This window comes from Schistosoma haematobium, chromosome 3, assembly GCF_000699445.3.
Source record: "Schistosoma haematobium chromosome 3, whole genome shotgun sequence".
NCBI classification, from domain to species: domain Eukaryota; kingdom Metazoa; phylum Platyhelminthes; class Trematoda; order Strigeidida; family Schistosomatidae; genus Schistosoma; species Schistosoma haematobium.
Window position 1 is genome coordinate 30,992,163 of NC_067198.1, and position 20,907 is coordinate 31,013,069.

Below are 20,907 nucleotides of genomic sequence, written 5' to 3' on the forward strand. Positions count from 1 at the left end.
ATTGTTACGAACTGTATAACAAAAACACCAGTAACATTGGCTGTAACATTTGCAGATTTTACTGAAGCTTCGGCTGTTCAGCGGTATGAGTATTGTAGAGATATATGCTTAATAGAAATGAGAAGCTTACATAACCGGAGTGCATACAAACTTAACTGAAGCCTTGTCGTCGAGGCAAAAAGAGTTTTTGCGACCTTATCATGGCTCTAGAGGCCTACTATTATGGAGCCATATGGATGAGTTCCTATATCACATGCATTACGAATTTAGAACCTCTTTCTAACCTTGAAAAGTTTTTGAACCATGTAAAAGAAGTGTATCCAGTGTAATTATTTGGTTTTGTATAATATATTTCTACCCTACACCAACTATTTTCTGATTGGCTAATATTTCTCAAGGTCACTTAAGACTCGTTCAAAGGTCGTCCATAGTCTCGCCATAATATCTATTAACCTATTCAGGTGTATTTCTGAAAAGTGAACAACATTTTGTTGTAACAGTTACAAAAGGCACGATCAAAGATAACGTGGTTGTTGGCAATATGCAGTGAATATAATGTACATTATTTCTATGTCAATTTACTGGACTGTTAACAACTAACTGACGATCACCAAGTATTCATCGTCAGTATCAACCAAGAATTAAGAAACGGAATCTTGTTGAAATACATTGTGCTGAAAATTCTATATTGTACCAAAAATATAATATTAAATAAAGCTAATAATAATAACAATCAATAAATAATACTCATCCATTTACAAAAAATTAAGTACTGAATGAACAATGTTTTTGTTTAACTCTCTCTTGTATAATCATAATCTTAATATTTTTTTTACTTAAAACTAACCGTTACTAATTACTAAGATGGCCTATAATCACACATTTCATTTCACTCTATATAATATATTGAGTAAAAACCGTTCACATGACTGTATCGTCAATTATTGAATAGTATTTTTTTGTTCATTTAATCATTATCTAAAAAAAACTGTTTTACTATGTTAATTTGAAATTTCTCATGTTCTATGATCAATTCTACACGTTACATGAGACTTATTCACAAACTGCAATAAGTTTATCAGCTGAAGAAAAATTGTTCTAATTCCAAGTAAATTTCTATTAACATGAATATGAAATGTATAATCATGTCACCATATGAAAATTATTACATAAAGAACAATAGGTAACGTTGATACTTCAAAACAAAAACATACTTTTTAAAAAAAATATTGTCTTGATTATATTTACGAATCTAGTGAATTATTTATTAAAAATATGTAAACTAACTTGATCTTACAGACAGTTTTGTTTAATGTATATTGTGAATCAATCAATTAGAAAGACACATTACTAATTGAATTATATATAGATTTCTCTTTTCAAACATCTTACTATGAATAAGAACTTTCGTCTTAATTCGATCGAATAGTTTTATAGTATTTGAGCGCTGAGTTATTGTGAGACATTAAAGAGGAAGAATATATTTGAAAAAACTCAGAGAATGAATTCGAAGTAAATCCAACGTTTCACCTGGCAATCTGGTCTAAGCTTTTTCAAGGAAATTATGGTGTTTGAATGAACTAGTGATTCCTTTGTACTTGTTGAATGGTTGATTTCGAATTCTAAATACAGTAAATTCGTTTGTGTTTATCTAGTGCTTGTTGATCCGATTACGTTATTTCTGGGATTCTTAGTTCATACTATAATTCAAATACTCCTAATCATCATAGAAATATAATCAAATATCAAAATTACCGAATATAAATAGGTACATGGTTCTCCAGTTTACTGTATACTGTATACACAATAATGCAAGTACCTATTTTAAACATTGTTAACGTTGATTGGATAACCTATTCAGTATACAGTAAACCAGAGAACCATGTACCTATTTATATTCGATAATTTTGATGTTTGATTATATTTCCTTGAAAAAGCTTAGACCAGATTGTCAGGCGAAACGTTGGATTTACTTCAAATTCATTCCCTGAGATTTTACAAATACATTCTTCCTCTTTAATATCTTACTATGAATTATGTATCTGTTTTTTTTGTGGAGGTTATTCATATCATATCGTTTGCTATTGCTTAGTTCCTTTTCTAAACGACTATACACTAATCATATTGATTTAGGTTTCAGAAATCGATAAATCACTAAAGATTCAGTTCTACTAATTTTGAATATAGTTTTGTATGAACAGTGGTTTGACAGTAATACAGGAAATATTTGATTATCTGTAGATAAAATTAAAGACATACTTTTCGCAATAAGCTATGAACAGTAGCTTAATTAAAACAATTGGATATTTCTGAAAATCAATTGGTGCAACAGTTGTTTTCTTCAGTAATTATCTTTGTGCACTTTTATTGTGAAACTTAGATTTCCTACGGCATTTCGATAGTTTCTGACCTATTTGTTAGTCAGTCAGTGAAACATAACGTAGAAATTGGGACTTATGTGCATCAATTCAATTTGCCATACGTCATTAGCAAAGTGAGATGAAATTTTCAGAGTTAATCTCAGAACAGTATAGGTATTAATAACACAAATTTGACCAAAGCAAAAACGAGTAGTGCAGCAGAATAAGGTGAATCCATTTATGACGTGGATTCTTGTCAGCTACTTACAACCCAACAACAATAATGTAAATTACTTATAACTAACGTACATACCTTGTGTTATATTTAAAAAAATTAGTAGAATAACAACATTAGTTATGGTATAATTCTATAGGGTTAAAGTGGATGAATATTTACATGTTACTAAATGTGAAAATTCCAGGAGAGAAATTTTCAAACACATTTCTCAAGAATAAAATTCAATGTCAAGGTTATGTAATAACGACAATAAAGTTGAATAAACTAACAGAGTAAGATGAGTAAACCTCGAAAAAGAATGTCATTTAGGATATGAAGTGAGATATTACGTCAACAATAGCAAGCACTCACATTAAGTTGCCGGTTATGTGAATATTTTACTCACAGATAATTGATGGTTAGTGATTTCATAAATCAATTGATTTTCTTAAAACTGTCAAAAACGACAGAAAATTCACGAATATCTGAAGTGATATATTTGATGGTAAGTTTAAAAAATAACACTATATACAGATAGGCCATACTCTAAATGCATAATATTCATTTTTGTACTGCTTAGTATTTTATACACAAGCACTACACTTTACTCGGCATAAAAAGACTACATTTTCTGACGATATCTATCCATTCAGAAGTTGTTAATAATTTGATTTTACATATAATCGTCGACCAATCATTTAACATCACTTCAGAAGATTGACTACAGAGACACATAGAATTTCTCAATTGTAACATAAATCTCAACAATTCTCAGTAGTTCTATTCAGTTTCTACAGATAATAAACCGACAAAAGTGATTAACCTCTAATTCATATAAGAATCAGAAAATACTGGCATAATTGGATGTCTAACATTTAGCAATAGGACTGAAAATGAAGTATAGCTTACTGAAAACACTAGATTTAAAATATTGACAATAAAAGTTTCGTGAGGCAAAGTATAAAATCAGTATTATTACCTGTTTCTATCATCCATGTATTTGAATACTCTCAAGCTCATTTTATGACAATCTGAATCTAAGATCTATATCTGGTATGATTTCAAATCTCTACCTGATCGTCTAACTATTAATAACATACCGAATCCATAACCTGTGATGTTAACCCTGAAATTTGACATTATACAAATTATTAGAAACCTGAATCTTGAATCTCCTAGGTACTTATCTTCCAACTATTTAGAATATTAAAAAACATTTTATAACACTTTCCGATTTGTTGTAACAGACCAATAATCTGTAATATCCCTATTATTTACTTATGATCGTTTATATGGTTACGCGCTTGGCTCTAATCTCAATATGCAATATATTCGAGCTAGTTCACTTAGTTCTGTCTTCAGTTTTGGTCCAGTCCCGACCAATAGATTAGGTACTGAGTAACTCTGTGAATTACTAGTTAGCGTATTACGTTATATACTAACAGCACTTCAAAACATGTTGTGTTTAATAAACCAATAATATATGCATTTTCCGATTTAAGACTATTATATTTTCATTAAACAAACGATGAGTTAGTTATTTTATCAGTGTTAAACTTCGTTTAATGAACAAGAACGAAATATAGGGATTTTGAATGCATGGCCTAATGAAAACCCAACCAACAGTGTTAACGAACTATTAAAGGTTACATCTCTTCTTGTTCCATTTCGTTTAAACTTACAGCTTTTATAGCAATTAGAAATATCTTCTACAGTGCATTGTTGTGGGTAATGTGATAAACGTCTCTACTGTCTCATGATAATTGCATTAAAATTAGAAAGTTAACAGTTATTACTGTAGAATAATTTACTCACAATAATAGGGTAATAATTCGTATTCAAAGTAACACCCATGGTTTCAAAATCCTAATCAAATTTTATCAACCACTTTGTCTTACCATTACTAGACCGAGAGACTTGAAAGTTATTAGTGGTTGGCACTCATCAGTAAGGTGTATCTGAAATATTAAAGAAGCTGATGCTCCTCGTCAATTCGAATAGACGCCACAGTGACATGAATAACTCAATGGTATCAGGAATAGAACACCATCGAATATTTTACAATGAGTAGAGGACTGCCAGATATCTGGATTGATATTCTTTTTGCATGTTAAGTGTGCTGTAAATACTATAAATTACTGACACCATATGTAAACTCCGTTCACTAACATAATGTCCAACTTCTAATGTACTTTGTTCTACAATGTAAAATAAATTTACGACAGTCATCTGTTTACATTTTTTCTACCCTGAATGACGCAGTTAACCGTATGGACTTTGTCCAAAATAGAAGTACATTGGCAGTACAACAAGTTTAACTTGGAATTACAAAATCTATAACCCATTGAAATATCTTCATTTGTGCAGGATTCCTGGTATATGTATTGAATTATAGTGAACGATTAGTCCCAATGCCAAAATGAGATAATAAAATCCACCGCTTGAGATATACATTACGAGGATAGCCTGACAGAAAACAATAAGCTGGTTCCATCAAAACTTGCATTCTTCGGTACTGCCGCAATTTATTACATATCTAGCTACCAAGGCTAAGTAAAACTCACTGTCGCAATATAGATGGGAAATAACTATACTGACAAACGAATATCTGGATGGATAAACAATGGTACTTACATTCCTAATAAACTTGACAAATAAATGAGAGTAAACCAAATAGGATTATTAGCAGTAGTGATGAGAGTAACACTAAGTAAAGAGAACATTGTTGTTTTCCAATAGATTTGTTGTTTAAATTCATATCAGAAAAATACTTTCTAGGGAAAATTACACAAGGCAATAAATTACTTTCCAGTAGTTACATAAGTGACGTTTATCCATGGTTGACTGAAATGACCCATTGTAGAGCAGATCCAGTCACTCATCTCCATCGCCACAAAGTTAACGGTCAATGATTCATTAGTATTAGCTTACCATTGATAATTACATTTTTTCCTAAATAATACTATTCATATGTCCGACATGATCTGAATTTTCTTTTATGAGACAAAATCAATGAAACCTTGCAAAGAACACTTAAGAAACAAGACAATATTTTGAAGGCCGTTTAGTGTGAAAACCAAGTGTCGTACATATGCACACCATTAATAAGGTAACTTATATGAATTGTATGAAACTGCATTTTATGAGTTCCGTGATAACGATTAGTGAAGAAATATGAGAATATCACAAGACAACATAACCACCTCCGATTACAAAAAATTAGGTTTCACATCTAGTATAATCCTTTCATACCGCTAACCTGTACCTAGGACATGCAGTTTTAGTGCGCTGATCGATGATTTTTGAAAACAAAACATCAGAATACACCTAGAGAGAACTAACAGATCTTATTGTTCTGACTACCAAGTGTTGGTGGTGATCCCAAGTTGAAGGATATTTCTCAACTTTGTAGGAAAAGATTGGCTTCAGGTTCATAAAAATATAACGCATATAAGTGAATAAACAATATTATCAATTACTTGAACTGCAGCATTTAGGATAAGAGACTTTCATTTAGATACAATCTGGTCTGTTAGTTTACTCTAACATGAAGTACATGAGAAGAAACTAAAAGAAACAGATACTTCAGAAAGTAATGTTAACTTACTATTTTAAAGAGTAAGAGAGAAAAGATAGGTAGCCATTTACTGCATCATTAGCTTGTATATTCCTAATGAACATTAATCAAACAATCTTCTTATCATATTATTATGCAATTCTGCTTGTAAGCTATCTTTAGACTTATTAATCGTTGCGACATACTTTATCCATCATAAATTACAATCAGTTACCTAGTTAACCATCAGCCTCATGGTTATCCATATGTTGAGAACTACCACTTTTAATGTGTTGTGAGTATATTTACTCGTATAATCACTTGCGTTGAGTTTAAAACAACAAAAGATGCTTGTGAAGATTCATCTAAGATTCTGGATGAAGGTGTACGAGCATTGTATGACTTGTGTGACGAACATAACGAAGTTAGTGGGATGTATGAAAGAAGACAAAAAATACTAATCAGGAAACTTCTCGTAAACTGTTATTTTTGAAAATAAGCTGAATGAAAAGCAGTAAGTAAATACTACTTTCATAAAATTAAATTGTCATGTACTTTGATACAACTTTAATTAACTGAAACAATCTAATAGTATTAAACGCATATTTATAGAAATTCACACTATTGAATATGTATATACAATTATGAAAATAATGCCATTTCATTATGAAATAGGAAACATTAAAACAAAATCTAACGTCAAAAGCAAAATTATGTACACTTAAGATGTAGCGGTAGGTAATCGCTGAGCTTTTTTTAAGGAAAATCCTACAGATTCAGTGGAAAAGTTTTTACCTATTACAATATTACATTTTCGAATCAGTGAGACCGGAAGACATTTCAAATAGTTTCTCTTGGGAAAAAAAAGAATCTCGAGAGACGAACATAGCAGCTACTATTTTATATATTCGTTATTAGTTTCGATGTCTTATTATCCAACTCGTTGAGTGAACCACCATGATCCACATACTCCAGCTTGATATCAGTTCTTTCTGGAATTACACTAGCCTCAAACTGATCAGATGGCTTACTCGGTGGGTTAACGGATAAGGAATGAATTCGTTTACATCTACGCTTATCAGTTCTAGAGTTGCTGACATATCTATATGAACCATGAAGTCCTCGTTTTCGCATCCACATAGGAGTGATTGAAGCCAGTGTTTTCTCATGACAATGATTAGATGCATCAGGTATACATACATCAGACTGTTTGTGTGATTCGTCTTTTGGTGATTTGGATTTCCTTGAAATTTGGATTGATGAGATTTGTTTCGAATTATTTTCAGATTTGCGATTCCGGCAAAAATATTTTAATAGTCCATTACTGAACCGTATATTCCTATTATTTGAATTCGATTCTTGGGAAAGATTTAGTACACCGGGGCCATCCACTTCAACATGAACTAAGTATTCTAAACGGATAAGATATTCTTCATACAGTTCACAATCATTATGACCAGCTCCACGAATAAACAGTGGTTCCAAAGTATTAGGAATACGTTCGTACAACTGCTGGGCATGGACTCGATCGATTATTTCATCTTCAGTGCCATGAATAATCAATGTTGGTGAAATGATCCGAGGAGCACGTACATAGCTAATCATCAAATAAATTCAAGGATATGATCAATATTTAGTTTTACTTATTTTTAAATATAACGTACGAAATAACAGTAGTTGAGAAAAAGGAGAGTCGTCTGGTGGATGACATAAGTCAAGATGAAATTAAATAAAACCAAGTACTTCCAGTGAATTATCATTAAATGAACATTACCTAACACTATGGTCAAAATAAAATACACATCACACAATAGTGATGAGCAAATTGAAGCTTACTTTTTAAAAAATGAATACCACCATGGTAGTATTGTAGCTATTCGAATAATACATAACAACCGTAATGTCAATACTTGCTCATTAAAAAGCTGAATAATTGAACTCTTTCAAGTCACTGACTTATCGTAAGTTTACCTCGAATACATGAAGTCAATTTCTTATGAGAATAGTTCCATATGTTATTATAATACGTCTTGAGAACGGAACAAGGAATCATGCAAAAACGATAGTGTTATAAATAAAATAGTGAAATAACAAGAATAACGTGAGCTTACAGATATATTTTGTTAAATAAAATCAGTAATTTATAAGCAATACTTATAGAAGCATTGAGATATTCTTTAAAATTGGGCATATGACAATTATTATTCGTTAAATCGAAGTGATAACATTGAGAATACATCAATTTTCTTTTACCTATTGTTAGCAATTCTGAATAAATTAAATAATTGATTATATACATAAAAAATATTCACATTAGTTGTTTTATCCATTTAACGATTGTGAAAGATATAAAAACTTTTTAATTTGAAATAAAGTATATGAAATTGTTTTTTTTTTAAATTTGATACATGGCAATTTTACAAGCTCATAATATAAGTAACCTAAAGATGATAAAGAGAATTCAGTAGAACATAAACAAGAAGAATACATCAGCATACTACATGGGAAGTAATAATAATAAATACATTCAAACCATGTGTTACAAATTACCGGTATTATGACTTTGGAAACAAAACGAAAGCACAAATGCGATGCCACTTCAGTAAATTCACAAAAATGGAACCCAACAGAAACGAATAACAGTTAAATACATTGAAATATAGTGATCGATCCTACGTAAGTGTCACAGAGTTAGAAAATTTTGAGGTTATTGTGGATCTACATTCATGTGAATCTCTTGCAGAACACTGTTCAGTTAGCACTGGATCAGAAATATCAGATGTTGATGTGGATTCAAATTTATCCACCATATTTTTCAGAAGTTTTTTGTTAAGAATTTGTGTTATTTTTTCAGAGGAAAATTCGCGTGGTAAAGTCCATACCTTTTTTGGCATTTGTGAATGACCTTGATCAATCTCAGTTTCCAAAAACTTTGATGTTAACTTCCGAGGCAAAGTATTTATTTTTCCGTTCTTCTGAGTATGTAAAGACCATAATAATTTAGATGATTGGAAAAAATCTGAATCACCATTTGTAGGTGGTGGAGGAGGTGGAGGAAGAGTAAGGTCACAAATGTCAGATGGAAGCGAATGCAAATCATCAAGTGAAATGCTAGACAGACAATCAGGTGTTACTACCGAAAACTGGGAAACTACAGCTTCATTCTGGTCCATGCATTTTTCCACAACAATCTGGCTTCCTTTTTGCACATCAGAATCGTTGAGGCGTCTACTAACACCAATCAGACAGGCGCTAGTATCATCAACGGACTTAAAGCATTTTTGAGATGATAATGATGGTGTTGGACTGGTTCGTTGAGGAGGATGAACGATCTCATCAGGTGGTATCTGTTCGCAGACGTTACTTACACTGAGCCTGCTAGATATTGAGTCTGAGGTTACATTCCAAGACGGCTGGGGGAAAAAAACCTTTGTTGATTTGTCTTCCTCTCCTCCTACTGTGTTGCCATTCATACTAAAATACCCATGAGAATTTAACGAAACCGGTACAGAGTTAGAACTAGATAAATCTGCCTGACTATCCTCTTTAACTGTTCCTTTTTCCAGTAGTTTAGACGACTCTACTTCCATATCTTCCACTTCAGTAACATTTTGTGAATTAGGATTCGACAGTAATCGAGGTAATTCCACAGTAACCAACTTAGTTAAGCGCAAAAGATACTGAGGGAAAAGTTCGCAGTCATTATGTCCGGCTCCATCAATGAAAAGAGGATCCAACAATAGATGACCTGCTACAGCAGAGCATATACGGTAACCATGAGTAACGTTCACAACCTCATCACGCGTCCCATGAATTACTAATGTAGGTGAGATAATTTTCGGTGTGCGTGCAAGACTGAGTCCACGCAGAAGGCAGCAATCATGTTTAATAAACGAAGAAAATGTCAAGACAAAAAACAAACTGAGATTCTCTAATAATAAAGATTGAAATGTGATAAACTAATATAACAGTTTACTGACCCCCAGTAAACGAAGGGAAAATTAGCGACATAAAAATACTGTAAATATCACGATTATTAATGAGCTGATTTTGACTTCCTACAGATAATTTATTCCCCCCCCCCAATAAAATGTAGTAGATTGTCATTACGCCCACAACAAACACAAAGTTATTTCTATTTGATTCAGCCACATTAGAACTGACCAACAAAGACTCAAGAAGGTTCCTGGGGAACCAAAGAACTGAGATAGCTTTTAGGTTATCAAAGCTGACAACATGCACGGGGACCACTCAATATACATAGAGATGGTGACCCAAGGACATACTTGGTCACAGTAGCACCTACCGTACAAATTTCATGACCAGATTAGTGACTTCATTTGAAAACGCAGTCACAGTTTATGAAACAACGGGAAGCATGTTAAACTTTACAAATGAAATTAAACACCTGGAAAGGTATATGTGCAGTTATATCTGCCTTGGTTTGTTTATTACAACTTTTAATTTTCGTCCCCTTTCCATATGCTTTTCAAAAATATGTAGTAATCTGAATTAATTAATACTCATAACTAACTGGGTAAGACAATTTTGTTTTCCAGAAAATAGCAGGTACTGGTTAGTTGCTGAGCTCAATATATTAGACCACCTACGGTCAGTCATTAAATGTTGACAAAGATGTTCTGGCGCCTACACAATCTAAGATGACCGTCTACTGGCAACAAACACGGTTAACTTAACAAGGTAAGAATTTTAACAAGGAGCATCATACCACAAGTTTCTCATAACATACGTTGGTGGTTTGAACCTCTCAATACCTCTTACTTTACAGCTATAGGGATAAACGAACTGAATGAGTCTGAAACATAAAAAACGAAGTGTGGCTGACCTTGAACGGTACCAACTGAAGTACTTAACTATTCTACACACTGATAGTTTGGTGGCCTAAACCATTTTACACGATCCAGACCAATAGTTAGTGACTGGCAGTCTATTTAACTGACCATTCCTGGTTGTCTTTAAGCCGCTTCACACCATACAGTACTGTATATCAAGAAATTTAGCGGCCAAAAAAGTGTAGCACATGACCTAACTAATATAGTAAACTAGGAATAACAACTTCAACCAGTTCGACTTAATTACCCAATACTCTACATCAAAAACACCAACAGCCATTATTGAAAGACTACATAAGATACTCCTGCCTTTCGAGAGAAAAACAGACAAGGAAACAACAGGTTAGAAAATACGATATCTTCAAGACGAACTAAAACTTACTTAGAGAAGACATCACAACAGTAATTGCGCTTCAGCCTCGGGAAAGCTACCCTTAACCCGGACATCAGTGGCGAATGTAGTACGACAGCAGCAACTCGATGAAGAGTAGCCAAATGTATTGTCGGTACAGTTCCAATGCTCTGACCGTACAAAACAATTTGGTTTAAAGGGATAGAATACTTCGTTCTTAAAACATTTAGTGCACACTCAGCATCAGCATAAAGGTTTTTTTCCAAAGGCTTTCCAGAAGACACTCCATAGCCTGAATAATCGTAACACATGATGTTAACGTTTAACTTGCTCCCCAGTTCATACATGAAGTGAAGCATCAGACCCAAGTCCACAGCATTCCCATGGCTTAACAAGAAAGTTAGCTTAGATGACGAATTGATAGGCATATAAAGAATCGCAATATTATTGCCTCTTTTTGTTGTAGCCTTCATTGATTCCATGTTTTCTGGGACAAAATGGATAAATGAATCCTTCAAGTATGAAGCCAGAGTAAAGCTGTATGTAGTATGCCCTCCTTCAGCATGCTCCATCAGTTTATAACTGGGAGGTGGAGGCATAAATGCCAACTTAGCTGCAATTTTAGATGGTAATGGAGGACAACACAATAGCTGACAAATACTGTTGCAGCTTAAATCATTCATCGGTCTTCAATAATGTTGTAGAAAAAGCTTTCACTGGGAAACAAGGATGCACTAAAGAAGTCCTATGTCCAGTAATTTTTAAACATTATTGTCAGAGAAAGTTCATAGTTAAATAGAATGCTGTCTGGCACCCCATCCAACTTTCTCAACTCACTCAAACATGGCACATAATTGCCGCCTAAAAAAGTTCAGTCTTCATTGGAACACTGTAATAGCCAAGTTGACCTTCATTTTGTTTAATACGTGCTACCTCCAATATATCCCCAATATATTCAGTGTGAGCTTGTATAAACCGAATAATTATTTGCGCTCGCTACTTGTTGTTACGGTATGGTTTCAGATGTTTGGTATTGTCGAATGAATGGTAGTCTAGTCACTCGACTACACTAATTCTAGTCGGTTTTGTAGTTATTTGTGGATTTGTGTATCTTGTATTTTTAGTGAGTGTGTTTGTCTCGGGACAGTAGAGATCCCGAATACCAACAACTATCAAGTTTCCAGGCAGTAGTTTGGTTGGTTGCAATGTGACAATAATGAAGTGACAAGTCGAGTGCTAAGGGAAGACCACAGTTTCAAGATTAGGTTAATAGATCTACTGGTTGGCAATGCAGACAGTTGGAGAAGAAGTAATCAAAAGAATAAGAAGGGAAAATGATATGATAATGAGGGAAATTGGAGGTTGTTCCTGATGTAGCAGTAAATTAATCCCCAAAATAAATAGCTCTGTAAGTTTTCGACATTAGATGCTGACCACATTAGTTTCAATGGACTCAACTAGATGAAGGCGCTCGGTCATGCATCCACACCAGATCACGAGTGGGAACGCCGTGCCCAACAACCCCTGCAATCGCTAGCCAGATTAGATGAGACGATCCTCGATATATTGATAGCCTATTAAATATATTTTCGAACTTCCTCGCTTCTGTCTTTTGATTTCACTTGGTGAGTACGATTCATATTAGTTGTTACTGGTTTAAGCGGTGTCAAACTTCAAATACCTGTGGCGTCTTAACCTTCACGCTAATAGACAAATCCCACGTCTCAGCAATGAATCACACTTAGGTGAGTCCATTAAAACTGATGTGGTCAGCATCCAATGCCGAAGACTTACAGAGCTAGTTATTTTGGGGATTTATTTACTGCTACAAATCACCCCCCCCCTCTAGTAGGGATAGTGATGACCCTAAGACGTGGCCAGACAGAAGTTTAAACCCAACGAGTTTGTCGTTGGTAGACACTCTTCTAATAGCTCACTAGGTTTAGTAGCGTCTGGTCGTCTTTTCTTAATATAAAGGACCACGTAGTACAATATAGTAAAAAAAAGAAAAAATACAATGAAAATTTTGGTTCATCGTAAACCTCATCGTTCTTTCTATCGTCTTTTCCAGCCGTCCTGGTTGAGAAGGAAATATCTAAGTGCATGTCGAAATACGCTTGTACGTGCGTAAAAACACAAAGCGGACGAAAAAGGAAAACAAACTCATGCACATGTAATAGCGTTAGAAGGATTTTGACAAAATGGTTTTTTTGTTTCATTTTGGAATAAAAATATAAATATATAAGCATATTGGAATTGGTTTTTTATATTGCATACAGTACGAAGAAAAATCGAGATGATATAAAATGTCAACCAGTATCTTACGTGCAACAATCGCTCAAATGTTCTGGAAATCTTACTCTTCTTCCAGAACGCGTTGTTTTAAGTTTATTTTCAGATACTGTCGAAGTATCATCGTGTGTGTTGGTTGTCGGATCAAGCATCATAAGTGTCGGAGTCGTGTCGTTCGATTGAACCTGAGGAAAATCGACGTGAACAAAATTTCCTTCGTATCCTGATCCGAAAGGTCGTCGATGCGAATCACGACGAACGAAAATGTTTGTACTATATCGTAAGTCAGGTTGAACGAAAACATCAGTTGATTGAGATCGAGTGGAAACAGGTTTAACTGAACGCATTGCATTTGTGAGCCTGTTCGTGTAGGAGGTTAGGTCCATGCTCATTGAAGAGGATGAAAGATCCACGAATTCCCCTGGAAGTCGAAGTGTCGTTCCGTAAACTAGTTGAGCCGCAATGTATCCAATGTTGGCTTTACTGCATTGCGAATACCTAGCGAGACGAGTGGAAGAGCGTCGGTCCACTGCGAAACGTTTGCAGCTGATAGTGAAGCTTTTAGTTGTCGGTGAAAACGTTCTACCAACCCGTTTGCTTGTGGATGGTAGGCGGTCGTTCGGAAGCGAGTGATTCCTAAAAGTGTGGTCAGACGACGGAAAAGATCAGATTCACACTGCCGTCCGCGATCTGTAGTGATGGTTGAAGGGCAGCCGAAGTTTGCTACCCATCGTTCGACGAAGGTGCGGGCCACTGTTTTAGCAGTGATGTCCTTGATAGGTACTGCTTCTGTCCACTGAGTGAAACGGTCTACACAGGTTAAGAGATAAGAGTATCCATTTGAATCTGGTAAAGGTCCTGCCAAATGCAGATGAACATGGTCGAAACGAGCGTCAGGAATTTGAAAGAGCCCAAGGGACATTTATTGTGTCTAATCACCTTAGATTTCTGGCAGCTTACGCAGTAGCGTGCCCACTCCCTCACGTCTTTATTCATGCCAGGCCAGCAAAATCGTTCTGCCATAAGCTTGATTGTTGTACAAACACCTGGAGGAGAGGGTTTGTGAAACGTAATGAAGACGTTGTGTCGATAATGGTTCGGCATGATTGGAAGATCCCTACCTGTAGATGTGTTACACAGTAAGGTTTCCATACCTGTTCCCATCTGTTTAATGCGTAGTTTAAGGGTCGTTCAGGATAACTCGTGCTGAAGACCAGTGTCTTCTTTTTGAAGCTGGGCGAGTTTCATAAGGTCGATTCCTTGGAAACTGTTCAAGGAAGTTATGCGAGACAAAGCATCTGCAACTACATTGTTTGCTCCAGAAATATGTTGTATATCTGAAGTAAACTACGAAATGTAGTTCAGTTGTCGAGACTCACGAGGTGAGTACTTGTCTGGAGAAGAGTTTAAAGAGAAAGTAAGCGGTTCATGGTCAGTGAAAAGAGTGAATTCACGGCCTTCGATACACTGTTGGAAATGCCGTACAGCACAATACATAGCAGGGAGTTCCCCACTGAATATGCTGTACCTAGATTCCGTGTCTAGCAACTGTCTAGAGAAAAATACCAAAGGTTTCCGAGAGTGGTTAACCCACTGTTGTAAGACTTCACCAATTGCTGCGATACCAACAGGTGCTTCAGTGTCCTGATGAGCAAGCATCGCTGCTTTCGCAATAAGTTCCTTAATTGTGGAGAATGCCTTTCGCGCGGTGTCGTCCAGCTTGATGGGTTTCACATTTCCACGAAGTCGGTTTGTTAGCGGCTTCATCAGTGACACGCATTTCGGTATGAGTCGTCTATAGAAACTTAAAAGGCCGTTAAACGTGCGTAATTGCCAGATGGTGGTCGGTTCTGGGTAATCCAGAATGGCCGCTACTTTGGTTTCAAGGGGTCGAATGCCTTGTGCATCTATAGTGTGTCCTAGGAAGTCCAATGAGTCAGTTCCGATTCGGCATTTCTGAATGTTTACAGTAATGCCCTGTTTTTGTAGTCGGTCGAAAACAAAATCCAAATGCTTGAGATGCGATTCTCTGTCCGGACTTGCTATTAGGCAGTCATCAACATACGCATGTACGAAGTTGAGACCTCGAAAAACGTCATATATGAATCTTTGGAAGGTTTGTGCATCTTTTCTTAGACCGAAAGGCATTCGCAAAAATTCGTAGAGTTCGAAGGGAGTTATGATAGCTGTTTTCGGTATATCGTCAGTAGCCATAGGGATTTGTTTATACGTTTTAACCAAGTCGATTTTCGGAAAGACAGTTGTACCTTTCAAGGTAGCTGTCAAATCGTGAATGTGAGGCAACGGTTAACGATCGTGAATGGTTTTCGCATTCAATCACCGATAGTCACCAGTTGGATGCCAATCGTTTCCGTCCTTTTTAGGGACCATGTGCAACGAGATACTCATGGGTTATTTGACCGTCGTATGATTCCTGAGTCTATCATGTGGTCAAATTCGTTTTTGGCTAACCTTAGCTTTTCGAGAGCAGGTCGGCGTGTTTTCGAGGATGCAAGTGGTCCTGTAGTCGTGACGTGATATGTAACATTGCTGGTTACACACGGTAATTTCGATTGGGTTTGGTACATCCTGGAATACTTATTGAGTAGTGTTTGGTAGAATGGGTCTATTGTGTGGCTAAGTGTGACAGGAGATAACTTGCAACCAGAAAAGGAAGTTACACAAACAGATAAATTAGCGTTTCCGTCTACTAGCCTCCGTTTGCGCGTATCGATGATCAGAATATTGTGTTGTAGAGGGTCCATACCAATGATTGGCATATAAACATCTGCAACAACGAAGATCCAGTGGATGGGTTTGCGTAAACCCACGTTGAGGTAAACGTACCTTTTGCCATACGTAGCGATAGGTTTTCCGTTTGCCGCCTGTAAGTTTAGAGCCCATTCGGAAAGCCGGTCGCTGGGATTCGCTACGAGAACGCTAACTTCTGCGTCAGTGTCGACGAGGTAGGTTGTAGAATTATGGTCTACTATGATATTAGTGCTGCTCTAATAATAGACCTAATCCTAAAATTGTAGATTTGTCATGATATAACTGCCTAATCTATAAGATCTTACGTGGCAGTTACATCATCGTCTACACCAACTCATTGTATCATGGCAATTACCAATACATGATGTAGAACAAGCTTAGGCTAGAGATAGGGCAATATATTTAATATGGTTAAAAGATATAAGATAACAGGGACTATGCCTGCATGGCCGAGTCATGCCATTCGATCAACCCCAATTCATTCAACTCATTCTTCCCGCCTTCTCCCTCGTTCGGTATTTCTTCGCATTAAATATTGAATATATATTTTCCGACTTGTCTCGTGTTCAGCTTTGAGGATTGTGTGGTTATGGTCCAATGCCACTACAGTGCTTCTTCGAGAGGTGTGTGACCGTTTACGGTCATTACGAAATCTTAGATTACGTGTCAGCGAATCACATAATTCCGTAATGTCATTATAGGTCGTTTGAAGTTTTTCCTTGACTGAAAACACCTGGGCATTAGAAGTTTTCGTGGTTTCAAAGATGTGGTCGACAGATGCAGCCAGCTCGTCTATGACGTTGTTTTGAAACGAGACAAGCACAGCTTGCACTTGTTGAGGACGTTTGGTTAGGAAAAGTTGTTTGAATAGGCCATCATCGAAGGTTCTTTGGCCGATAACCCCTCTCATTCTTTGCAACGTGTCTGTCGCAGAACCGTGTTGCAGGTGGATGTTATTAAGGAGTTTGTCTAACCTTTGTCGATCGTTTAGGTCGTTTAAGTGTTTCGTCGGGTTCAGAAACATCACCAGTAAACATACTAGGCGCTACGTACCTGTTGAATTTGCGTGGTAGTGCCTTGACTACTGCGAGGAATTGTACACGTGCGTCGCTCACGCCGTGCTCGTAAAAGTCGGCTTCTGCGTAAAAGAACCGGCCTTCGATGTTGTCTGGACAGAAGGGCGTCAGTTGGAACGAAGGTGGGGACATAGTCTTTAACTTAAGTACCTTGGGTGTCTGTTCAGTCATGGTAAAATATCAAGTACGAGAATAAACGAGTGAAAAAATATATATATCCAAAAACACGGAAAAAGTATCATCATACTTAAAAAATAATTATAAAGCAATAATATACAGAATTCTAAAAAGAACAGACTCACAGTTTGCGATTTGGTGTACCAGATCGCGTTAGGCTCACTAACGAAGATGCACAGGTATTTGGAGTTTAACAACGCCTAGACCAGTAACAACTAATATGAATCATGCTCACCAAGTGAAATCAAAAGACAGAAGCGAGGAAGTTCGAAGATATATTTGATAGTCTATTAATATATCCATAGCTTCAGATCATCACCTAGTTGTAGCCAATTTAAAACTGGAGCTAAAAAAGAACTGGACAACTGGACAAACAGCAATACAAGGGTTCAATACAGCCTTCCTTCGAGATACTGACAGACTCAATGAATTCAAGATGGCTCTCAACAACAGGTTCCAAGCCTTACAAGATCTACTGAAGGGAGAAGAAACTACTATGGAGGACAACTGGAAAGGTATCAAAGAAGCACTAACTTCAACGTGTCAAGAGGTTGTGGGTCTAAAGAAACACCATCATAAGGAATTGATCTCTATAGAAACACTGGACAAGATCAAAGAAAGGAAGAACAAGAAGACAGCAATTAACAACAGCCAAACACGAACAGAGAAAGTCTAAGCACAAGCTGAATACATAGAAGCGAACAAGCAAGTGAAGAGGAGCAATATAGTCGACAATAAGAAGTACGTGGAAGAACTAGCAACGACGGCGGAAAAAGCTGCAAGAGAAGGAAATATGAAACAGCTTTACGATACAACGAAGAAACTAGCAGGAAAATACAGTAAACCAGAGAGACCGGTTAAAGACGAGGAAGGCAGGCCGATCACTGATATTCATCAACAGTGGAACAGATGGGTAGAATACTTCGAGGAACTCCTGAATAGGCCGGCTACAATGAATCCACCGGACATCGAAGCAGCACACACAGGACTTTTTATAGATGTCAATCCACCACCGACGGAAGAAATCAGAATGGCCATCAGACAAATCAAGAGCGGGAAAGCAACATGACCCGACAATATACCAGCTGAAGCACTGAAGTCAGACATCGAAGTAACTACAAACATGCTTCACCCTCTATTCAAAAAGATTTGGGAGGAGGAACAAGTGCCGATGGACTGGAAAGAAAGACGCTTCATCAAGATTCCAAAGAAAGGAGATCTGAGCAAATGTTAAAACTACAGAGGCATCACACTACTGTCAGCATCAGGAAAAGTTTTTAACAGAGTGTTGCTGAACCGGATGAAAGACGTAGTAGACGCCCAACTTCGAGATCAACAAGCTGGATTCCGTGAGGATCGATCGTGCACAGACCAAATTGCGACACTACGGATCATCGTCGAACAGTCAATTGAGTGGAACTCAAGAAGATTGTCAACATTATCCGGAACTCATACGACAGACTACAGTGCAAGGTCGTGCATAGAGGACAGCTGACAGATGCATTCCAAGTAAGGGCCGGAGTCAGACAAGGCTGTCTACTCTCCCCCTCTTTCTTCTGGTGGTCCATTGGATTATGAAGACCTTGACATCTAAGGAAAACACGGCATACAATGGACAGCTCAGAATCAATTAGACGATTTGGACTTCGCAGATGACCTAGCCCTCCTGTCGCATACCCATGAACAAATGCAGATAAAGACAGCCAGTGTAGCAGCAGTCTCTGCATCAGTAGGCCTCAACATACACATACACAAGGGAAAACTAAAGTCCTCAAATTCAACACGGAGAACAACAATCCAATCACTCTTGATGGCGAAACTCTGGAAGATGTAGAATCCTTCACATACCTGGGAAGCATCATCGATGAACAAGGAGGCTTAGATGGAGACGTAAAGGCAAGGATTGGCAAAGCAAGGGTCGCATTGCTACAGTTGAAGAACATCTAGAACTCAAAACAACTTTCAATCAATATCAAAGTGAGAATCTTCAATACCAACGTCAAGGCAGTTTTATTGTATGGAGCTGAAACTTGGAAAGCTACAACAACCACCATCAAGAAGGTACAAGTATTTATAAATAGCTGTCTTCGCAAGATACTCAACATCCATTGACCGGATACCATCAGCAAAACCCTTTTGTGGGAGAGAACAAATCAGCTTACAGCTGAAGAAGAAATTAGAAAAAGACGATGGAAATGGATAGGACACAGATTACGCAAATCATCAAACTGCATCACGAGGCAAGCCCTTACCTGGAATCTTGAAAGGAATTGAAAAAGAGGAAGGCAAAAGAACACATTACGTCGGATAATAGAAGCATATATGAATAACAACTGGAAGGAGCTGGAAAGGATTGCCCAGGACATGTTTGGGTGGAGAATGCTGGTGAGCGGTCTATGTTCCTTCACGAGGAGTAACAGGAGTAAGTATGTAAGTAAGTAATCAATATATCGAGGATCGTCTCATCTAATCTGGCTAGCGATTGCAGGGGTTGTTGGGCACGGCGTTCCCACTCGTGATCTGGTGTGGATGCCTGACCGAGCGCCTTCATCTAGTTGAGTCCATTGAAACTAATGTGGTCAGCATCTAATGTCGAAAACTTACAGAGCTATTTATTTTGGGGATATTGTTAACGGCGTTAAAGGTACTTTTAATTGACATTTTGAACTATGACCATATCTCTCCTTGTATTTCTTCACTTCACTGGACATAAATGTGAATCACTAAATAAGTTCGAGGGCTCAAGTCAAAACCTTACGAAGAGCGTCTTAGATCACCCACAAATCTATGCACATTAAAGTATGGGCGACTCGGGAGTGGCTTTTTAATAACTGTAAAGTCCTTAAAAGCACTCACAGAACCTAACTACTAACACAGACTTTGGTAGCAGTACACTGAAACTAAAAGCACAATACAACAAAATGGCTTGCAGGCACGTATACCCTGTACACATAACCCATTTCTGCAATTCGCTGACAGCCGAACAATCCAAACGACTTTTTAGGGGTTATTCATGAGGAAATTTGATACATTCTTGTGAACTCAGGATAGTATTTCATAAGAATATAGTATCATTTCTGATTTACTCGTTATATGTTATATACTACATCCTTACGAGAAGCTTATAACTTCTGGTGTTTTAGGATTATTCAACGTAGCTAATTGCTATTTTGAAGCATTCAGTTAACGATTTCTGTTTCAAAAGCAATGGGATTTGAACAATTCCACCTGAAAAGTTCACAGTTGATAAAT

General features: G+C 36.7%; 1 protein-coding gene across 1 annotated transcript; it reads right to left on the reverse strand.

Annotated features, from left to right (window-relative positions):
• Positions 1–2,796: 2,796 nt before the first annotated feature.
• ABHD17C (Alpha/beta hydrolase domain-containing protein 17C) lies at positions 2,797–12,219 on the reverse strand. The gene is made up of 2 exons (XM_051213594.1): positions 11,369–12,219; positions 2,797–9,988 (listed from the first exon to the last, which is right to left on the reverse strand). Exons 1-2 carry the CDS (start codon positions 12,019–12,021, stop codon positions 8,806–8,808), a joined length of 1,836 nt encoding a protein of 611 aa, XP_051069582.1. The 5' UTR covers positions 12,022–12,219; the 3' UTR covers positions 2,797–8,805.
• Between the last annotated feature and the right edge of the window lie 8,688 nt (positions 12,220–20,907).